Below are 9,590 nucleotides of genomic sequence, written 5' to 3'. Positions count from 1 at the left end.
TGAACTGTTCTAAGACATACATTTTTTTTTGTCTTTTTCCGTGTCCGGCAACGGATCGCAACCCTCAGTGTTGCCCCCGTACCGGACCGGGGACCAGCAACGGGACTGCAACCCTCGGTGTCGCTCCCGCGCCTCGCTCAGCCAGTGAGTGGGAACCGGTCTGTATGTGGGATCCGAACCCTCGGGCGGGAGCGCCGCCGCACTTCCCAAGCGGCGCACTTATCCAGTGTGCCACCGGGCCGGCCCTAAGACATAAATATTTTACAGGCCCATGTAATAAATGAAATTCTGATGAGGGACAGGAGACCTTTGACTTGTACAGATGATGATGATGACAGTGATGATAAAAATTTGCACCTGCTGGGCATTTCCTACGCGCCAGGCACTGGGCTGCGCACTTTACTTGGATGTCGTTCACTCTGCCATCAGTCCCACATGGGATACCCCCAGACCCATCTGATGGAGGATGATGCCCAGACAAGGTTAGGTGAGGCTACAGCAGAGCTGGGATGGGGACCTGTGTTATCTGGTAAAACAAAAGCGTTCCTTAGGGATGATGGCTTCTGATTCAACGGCCAGGTGATGAGAGCCCAGACTTGGTGGAGAGGAGCACTGGGACAACCTGGGGTCCCCATCCTCTGATCTCTCACTGCACGTGAAGGCAGCTGGTTTGCTGAAGGACACTGAGCAAATGGAGTGGGGGGGGCAGGGGGCCAAGGGGACAAAGGCATTCGTGGCTATCATCATACTGGCCTTTAGACTATTCAGTCCAGCCCCTGTAACCCACCTCACTTCCACACAGGCACCTCTCCTGGCAACTCTGGGGACTTCACTGCTCTAGAGCAAGCTCACGTCTCTCAACTGAGTCGAGACTGGGCCCTAGACTCTTCTCTGTAACCCCATGGCCCAGTGGCACTATCTGTTCCACACCTAGGAAGTATCTGTCCCCCAACCTCCTGCCCCTGCCCAGAAAAGCCCTGAATTCTGATGACCTTCCTTTCACTGGCTGCTCCCACTCCCAAGAGTAATATGGAATGGAGGATGTGCTCATTCTCATCTTAATGCACAATGCCACTGCCACCATGGTATGGTTTCACATGTCCCAGACAAGAGCCCAGTGTCCCCAGTGCCTCACATACTTGCTCCTTGATGCTCAAGTTTCCTTCGGTAATTGCTCCACTTTTAACCTCACAATCAAGGGGAAGCTTAACACACAGGATCTCCTATAGAGATAACAGATTTACACTGAAGTGGAAATGACTGACACAAAGCCTTTGGGGGAGCAGGCTTTGATGGGGGTGGGCTGGAGAGAGAGCAGGTAACTACTTGATTTCATAACAAGCACATGCCTATGGTGGTTGGAGCTGAAGGCATCTTATAGTCCAGTTATTATTTCAAATTAGGAATCCAAGCCTCTGACATTATGGTGTTCTTGAAAGAAAAGTGGAATATGGGCCAGAGGGAATGGATCGAACTCCTAGCCCTAGTTGTGTGACCTTGGGGAAAAAAGCCACACCATAACTCTGAGCCTTGGGCCGGCCCGGTGGCGCACTGCTACAGTGCGCCGCTTGGGAAGCGCGGCAGCGCTCCCGCAGAGGGTTCGGATCCCACATACAGACCGGCCGCTCACTGGCTGAGCAAGGAGCGGGGGCAACACCAAGGGTTGCGATCCTGTTGCCGGTCCCGGTCCGGTACGGGCGTGACACTGAGGGTTGCGATCCGTTGCTGGGCACGAAAAAAAAAAAAAAAAAGACATAACTCTGAGCCTCAGTTTGCTCATCTGTAAAATGGGCATAAATGGTTGTTAGAGTCAAATGTGGTAACACCAGTGAAAGTGCTCTGTAAATTTAAAGCAATGGTGAATGTCAAGGGCCAGCGTCTCGATCTCGATAAAAGTAGCATCACCCTCCATCAGCACCCACACCGAGCTGTGGCCCCCCAGTGCTGACCTCACACCCACCCAGTGAGACTTAGCATGGCCTACTGCATCTAGGCCGGGTCATTCATTGTCCACTTCCATAACCTCCACAGCAAGTAGGGCCCAGTTGGGCAGGCCTGCCTTGCAGGGTGGGGCAGTTGGGCCCCACCAAAGCAAGCACGGCCTTCAAAAGTGGTGTTGGGGCTGTTACTTTCTGTAACTGCCCCTTGTATATCACAAGGTCTGTTCATTGTTATGGGCATGGAACTCAGGCCCTCACCTCCCCGCCCAGAACACAGCCAGGTGTCTGGGGAGCACACAGATGGAGAATGTTTCTGTGAACTTGACCAGAGACGCTTCTCTCTGATTTCCTCCCAGGGCTCGTGGCTCATGCATATGGCATCATTGGATCTTCTGAGGTGCTCCCATCTCCATGTTACAAACAGAAGCTGGGCTCAGGTGCAGAGTGCTCACCTGGAGCTGGCCTGAGGCCTTGCAAGTCAGACCAGCCCCTTTCTCAGGCCTCCAATGGCACCCGGAGTTCAATGGCTACTTTCTCTCTTTGGTATAAGGGAACGCCACACTATTAACGTGGACAGCCAATGGTTTTTTCTTCTTTAAAAACACCATCCAAGATAATCCCTCCAGAATAATTTCTCATGGGGAACATTCCATCATTTCAGTGGTGATTAATGCCTCTGGTCTTAAATCTGAAACATTTCAATTTTTGATCGGAAGTCATGCTATTTTAGAGAGAAATGAGATTTCCTCCTCTCCCATTTTAAGTGTCCCCACCCCTGGGGTTAAATCCATAGATCCAGCACTGACTGGTGAAAATAATGATTTGCATTGTTTCCTGGAAAGAGCTAATATCCCAGGAGGGAAGGCAGCTGCAGGTCATTTTTCAAACATACTGGAGCCATGGTAAAGCCCTTGGCAGGGATGGGGATGTGGAGTGTGCCCTTCCCATGTGGCCCTGGTTAGGATTCGGCCATTTGCTGAGGTCAGGATGGGGAAGGGGCTCCAGGCTCCCTCCAAGCCTTCCCTGCTTCTCCAAGGCTCTGAGTGCCGAGGAGCTCAGCCATTCCCAGGCACTCTCCCCCAGCCAGGTGGGTGCCAGCTAAGGACAGTTCCTGTGGCAGGAATGTGAACTGTCCTGTCCACCACCTCCCTGGAAGCAGGCTCATCTTTCTCAACAGCCCCTTGGGGCAAAATGAGGAGACACTGTGTGGATGGAAGATGTCAAAGCCTCCATCGGATGGAGCGCAATCTTCTGAGCCCCTGCAATCATGACATAGTTTACCAGGTACCTGCCCAGTCCAGCACACTTTCTGCACCTGCTGATGCAACAATTTCCTCCTGGCAATGAGGACTTTAAAAAACTTCCACAGATACCATGACACTGATGGTGTTCAGCCTTCCATCTGCTTTCCTCTTGGGCAACTTGTCTGCTGCCTTCAAAGCCTGACACGTGGAGATTGGAGGCTGGTAACAGGAAGTAAGCCAGGGTGTGTGGTTTAAAGATGCAGTAGATCCCACATGTGCAGCAATGGCACCGTCTGCAAGCTGGACAGTAAGGATGACATGTCGACCATAAAGCAAATCCAAACAGCCTGAACAAGAGAGGGCGTAAGGGGAAAGCCCATCTGTGGAATCCACTTACACTGGCCTTGTCACCTGGGGAGCGAGGACACGGACCCCATGGGGAACTGTGCTCTTCTCACTTCTCCAGAGAAGACAGGAAGGGAAGTAATGGCACATTTCTACAGCTGTATGGGGGTGTATGCCCAGTCCCCCACCCCACACCAGTGACGGCAGCAGAGGGAGGTGGGGGAGGTGGGCAGTTGGGGTGGCCGACTTGCTCCCAGTACACCAGGCTCACACACAGAGACTTCTAGCTTAGCGTCCTTGCGGTGCTCCTCTGCTTGGTACAACAAACCCTGCCCTGGTCCTGGCCAGGTGCTGAGGCTGAGTAGCCGCTCTGGCCAGACCTGTGCCAGCAGGGGTGGGGGCGGCTGGCTCCTGCCTGTGCTGAGTGCTCTGCATGGCCCACTGCATGCCAATGCGATGCCTTCGGATGCCAGCCCTTGACTATTGCTACACTGTGGGGAGGCCTTCATGTGCCACTGGTCCTTCTTGTTCTCACCACCAGGGACAACTGACCAAACTGGCTGTGGCAACATGGGCACCGTGGCCTCCCCGTGCTCGGCCCATCTGGAAGTGCAGCATGGCTGGTAAACAGGAAGGCCAGACAAAAGGCTCTGTCGCACCCGGAAGGCATTCCTGGTGGGCCGTGTATGCCTGTGAACTTGCCCGATAGTGTGCCTGTGTCTGTGGCTGGGGAGGGGCCTGCGAACTGGGCCGAGCGACCTACCAGATCTTGGCAGGACTGCTGAGCTTCTCATGAACTGCTCCTGTTCACCCTGTGGCGTTCGGCCACTCCTTGTGCCAGGCAGCTCAAAGCACTTAAGAAAACAAAAGCATCTACCTAGTCCTCAAAATCAGAATGGCTCGGCTGGGGTAACCCAAGTGCTGGCTGGCCAGCGACCGTAGGGAGGGTACCCCGCGGCTCAGAGACAACTCCTGAAGCCCCTCCTGCTCTGTTTCCACCAGAGTGGCTGAGCACTGAACTTGGAGTCTGAGCTTGGAGTCTGCCATAGGAGTGTGGGCAAGTCGATTAACCACCTCGAGCCTCTATTTCCTCTACTTACAGCAGGAGCGACAAGCCTGGCTAGAGAGGAGGGTGATGTGAGGCACAGGTGCACCGTAGAGAGGAAACAAGTGCCAGGTTCCCCCCAACCCCAATGGGCACAGGCGGCCCAGGCCCAGAACTGACTACTCCCCGCCTCTGCCTCCTGCCCTGGCTCACCCATGCCACAGGAGTCAACAACAGCACAGGCCGCATTTGGGGGACAGCTAGGACCCTTCTAATTCTCCGTCTGTAATGACAGCTAATTCCAATTTACACCTGACCTTTGGCATCCAAACCATGTTATTCTGCCTGTTACTGTATTGGGCAGTTTCCCCTCCACATCTTCTGGACTCTCTGCAATCATTTAGGCATAACATAATCATCAACTCTTTAGATGACTCTGACATTGAAAGTTTCAAATGTTTTGCTGATTGATCAAAACCTGAACTATGTTTTTAGCTTGCCTCCATTTCCCTGAGCTATGGATATGACTTTTCTTCAGCTGCATTTGGATGTGCTTGGATATGAAGCAACATTTCTCTGCATCATTCTATAAAAGGCTAAGAAGCCCTACTGAGAAGAGAAAGTTAAAGCAGATCAGAATGGGTTAGTCCCCACAACGGTGTGAACACTGGGTGGCGGATTTTAGGCAGTGAAATGGATTTAGTTGTCGAAGTGCTTAGTCACATGTATTAGCACCTTGAAACCTATGAGCGTCTCGGAGAAGCAGGCACAGCCAGCATCCGTGATTGCCACTTTAGAGATAAAGAGACCAGGGGCCAGAGAGGTTAAGACACATAAGGGGAGAGTCAAAGCTATAAATTCCTTCACATCTCTATCACACGATTCCAGGCTCCCACTGCCCAGAGTGCATGTTTCTTTTGTGAGAACCTTGAAGTCATTTCTCTTCCATTGTAAGATTCATCCTGGCAGCTCCATATTTATTAACATCCATGTTACTGTGTGACATTCATGACTATTTTTTGGAGAAACTGGACTGTTGGCCTTGGTTCGATAGCTTTGATCAGATTTTTTCATCAAGAAGGAGGTGTTTTTGATCTTCCCAAAATCACTGTTATCCAGAGGCTGCATTTTATCACAGCCAGGCAAACCAGCAACTGAGAAATTTGGTGTTTTTGCACTCGAAGGTTTGGAGGGGTTTGTGATCTGATTTGGGGGAGGTGGTGGCGGCATATCTACAGGGATCAGATTCTGATAAATTTTGCTTTTCAATGGACAAACCACTCTTCCTTCCATAGAGTAGAGGCAGAAATCAAATTACCTGCCTGGATCATGTTATCAGATTTTTATAGCAAAACCAAAATTGAAATTTTCAGGTGAAATTTTCCCATTTTTAAATGTTAGCAAGAAATTCCAAAATGTTTAAGATATTATGCAGGGTAAACAGAAACCAGTGACTCTCAGGTCACCAGCTTGCAACCTCTGAGTGAAGAGGTATCACGAGAAGCAAACGGGCAGTTTTTTCGTCACTAGTACTGTAAGGAAACATAAACACACTCTGGGCTTTCATTAGACGTTGTACAGTGTTTGTGAAAAGGCTCAACAGAAAACCTTCTGGATGGTTCTTATACTTGGCAGTGGTGCTCACCTCCATGCCCTGTAGATAGGAATAACTCAAAGATATAAGGTGAATGAGTAAAAGGAGGGTTAGACAGCAAAGAATTTTTTTACTTGGAAAAAATTTAATTGCTGTTTAATCCTCTTGCCCCCTGAGGGTGCTGGCTCTGCAGCTGTGACATCTCTCCTTTCTCTTGCCCTAACGATCCCCACCCTATGTGCCTCTGCATCCTGCAGACCCTTGCCCAGGGTCCTGGAATGGATGGAAGTGACATTTGCCCCGAGTGCCCCTGTGTCTGCCTGGGCCTAGGCTCCCACACATTTATGAGCCTCTGTGTCAGATGGCCGGAGGCCAAGCCCATGCAGGACACTGGGGTACAGCCAGCACGCCACATGGGATGGCCACACTGGCATTGTGCTTTGGGCTGCACTTGGTTCCCTTCCGAGTGCACCAGAAGCAGTGGAAGCTGCCAGCGAGCCCCCAGGGTGGTGCTGGTGTGGCCTGCAGGAGAGGCAGGGAAAAGCAAGCAGGGTCACCAGCAGGTGCAGCGTGTGGACAGAAAGTGAGTTTACCTGGTAGATGGAGACCACCTGGGAGAACAGGGGCCTATCATGAGAGCTGAGCTCCTGACCCGCGAGCCCCTGCCTGCTGTGCGGGATGAAAAGGCCAGCATGCCGAGCTCACCTTGGACCAGTCCCCAGTCTTCCAGTCGTAGCAGCCGGAGTAGTCCTCGCATGCCTCCTCAGCTTTCGGCCTCATGGACGCGTCGCATTTTCCTTGTGAGTTAGTGCATGTCACAGTGCGTTTCCGTGTCCCTTTTCCACAGTTGGCGGAACACTGCAAGACATTGTTATTTAATCCAGTCCAGTTCCATTCAAGTCCGTCAGCACCTATAAGTCCCTCCTGTGTGCCAGACCTGGTATGAAGACACAGAGGTGAGGATGCCATGTTTTTGTCCTCAAAAAGCTCCTGGTCATCAGAATCTTATGCATGTGGTCACAGCGGGGACCCAGCTGAGTGGCCAATGATGGGGGGCACAGGAGTCAGGGGTGGGAAGAACCCAGGGTACCCAGGTCAGATGAGGGGAGTGCAATCTAGTGGCCAGTCATCAGGGCCAAAGCACCAATGCGGAGCACAAGTTCAAAGGGCAAATGCTGGGTGGATTTGTGAGTGGAGCAGGGATCAAGACCAGCTGCAGCAAGGTGAGGTCCCTGAAGCAGGAAGCCTCAGGCTCCAGCCCCTCACAGCTGGCTTCCAGGTGCATGTGGAGAAGGAGAGGAAGGAAACAAGCCACAGTGACTTTCTCCTGAGGCAGATGGCAAGCCCTCGCAGAGAGCTCCCATGAATGTTTTAATGTGGATGCCAAGAATGGTGAGAGAGGACTGGTCCCTGTGGTAGTTTACCTACTTCCGGTGGGACATGGGCAGAGGCAGTGGGGAGGGGACCCAGGTCTGAGGAGTGACGGATGATGCGTGAGCCCTCAAGCAGCAAGAAGCAGTGATGGGAGGAGGAGACGACAGGGCAGAGCCACTGCGGGTGCTCTGTGGGGTGTCTACAGCCTGCTCCTGGCTTGCTCCTTGGGGTTCAGGGAGGGCTGGTGCCTGGGCTGGGGAATGCACTTACCCACCTCCAAAAATGAAGTGGGGAGGAGGAGGCCCAGGCAGAGCCAGCAGGGGGACACGGCCAGCAATCTAGGGAGGCCCCTGCTCATGTGCTGTGTGTGGACCAGTGTGTGACCTCCCTGCAAAGCCCTGTCTCTGCCATGGACGCAAACATCTAACTCAGGGAGATGGTGCAGGCTGAAGGCTGAATTCTTCCAAGGAGATTTCATACTTGCTCAATTTACCAAAAATATTGAAGGCTACAGCAGTGACTGTCTTGAGCTACAATAAACTCAACTTTTAAAAAGTTCCACTGTGTCCACTTAAAAAGTACTCATAAAGGGCCGAGCCCGTGGCGCACTCGGGAGAGTGTGGCGCTGGGAGCGCAGCAGCGCTCCCACCGGGGGTTCGGATCCTATATAGGGATGACTGGTGCGCTCACAGCGCTCACTGGCTGAGTGCGGTGCGGCCGGTCTCAAAAAGGACAAAAAAAAAAAAAGTACTCATAAAGGACACACATTATTCTTGATATTTCTGTTATTAATGTGGTTTTTTATTTTTTTTATTTTTTGGTGGCTGGCCAGTAAGGAGATCCGAACCCTTGATCTTGGTGTTATCAGCCCCATGCTCTAACCAAGTGAGCTAACTGGTCAGCCCTTCTGTTGTCCCTCTGTTATTAACATTTATTCCAATATGTTACTTAGCTTTATTTTTCCTACGAATTCCACTTAGCTCTCCATGTGAAGGTCCTATGGGGTTTGAGAGTAATTTACATGGGTTTGGGTTAGAAGAAATACACATGCTTCAGAGCTGGCTGTGATCTCACCTGGAGGGCGTTGGGAGGGCAAAGGTGTTTCATCCTGTGTGGGGGGTGAGGGGCTAGTTTAAAGGATGGGAGGGGTCAGTCCACAACAGGCTTTGCATACAGGGCCTCCTGGGAAGTAGGGCTGCTTCAGGGAGCCCCTGGTTACTGCAGTGAAGGTCTGTCCCCCTGTTTCTCTGCATGGCAATGTTTCCTGAGCATTTCACTGGCTGTGTCCTCCCCTTTTGACTCCTGGGCTCCCCCCGGCACCAGCGTCCACACCACTTGCTCCTCTCCACTGGAGCCCACTCACCATTTCTGGCCAAGTTCAGTTCCTACTTTGTCTTACTCTGGGGTCGGCATTCCTTGCCCCTTTCCCTTGTTTTCAAGTACTGAATGTCCGGCCTATTTTGTGACCAAACCCTGGCTCGTGCCCTTTGACCAGCAGCCCATTCTCTCGAAGCCTTGGCCTGGGGAAGGGCAGTGCTGCCGGCTGATGACGTCTCCAAAGAAGCTTGGAGGGCGATGCTCAGTTCCTTTCTTTGCTTCCAATCAGGAATGGGGCCTGGAAGCTGAGGACAGGAGGGACTCACTAGCTTTTGCTTCCTTCTGGATATTCAACCCTTCTTCTAATAAAGTTGGGAAGAAGCGGGGTGAGTAGGTAGTGAGAGTGATCAATACTGCTGTGCATAAAAGCTACCATGTCATTAAAAACTTTCCAAGAAAATGAAACTCATTCATTTCCAACAGAAGAAAGGCTAGTGGGGCTTCAGCACATGGTGAAGTGGCAGAAATACCAGCTTCATGAGCATCCTGTGGGGGAAGGATTTGATTCTAAGTTAAATGTTTAGAAGGGAGCATTTTGCTCAAGCTGGGGCTGAGGCAGAATTAGACTGATTGGTATGGATACTAGTTCAGGATTAGGACTAGTTCAGTACTAGGATTAGGTATGCACACAGATGTAGACATAGAGAAACTTCTTTTTTTTTTTTTTTTTT

General features: G+C 51.6%; 1 protein-coding gene across 1 annotated transcript in view; it reads right to left on the bottom strand.

Moving 5' to 3' along the window:
* Nucleotides 1-9,590, bottom strand: part of ADAMTS17 (ADAM metallopeptidase with thrombospondin type 1 motif, 17) — a 313,263-nt gene that overhangs the window by 15,520 nt on the left and 288,153 nt on the right. Inside the window, exon 20 of the mRNA XM_008568277.1 lies at nucleotides 6,874-7,026. Coding sequence (XP_008566499.1) covers nucleotides 6,874-7,026 — 153 coding nt within the window. The remainder of the gene's footprint in view (nucleotides 1-6,873; nucleotides 7,027-9,590) is intronic.

Source organism: Galeopterus variegatus, unplaced genomic scaffold (genome assembly GCF_000696425.1).
Source record: "Galeopterus variegatus unplaced genomic scaffold, G_variegatus-3.0.2 Scaffold393, whole genome shotgun sequence".
Lineage (NCBI taxonomy): Eukaryota > Metazoa > Chordata > Mammalia > Dermoptera > Cynocephalidae > Galeopterus > Galeopterus variegatus.
Note: the sequence above shows the minus strand (reverse complement) of the source record. Positions and strands in the feature narration are given on the sequence as shown.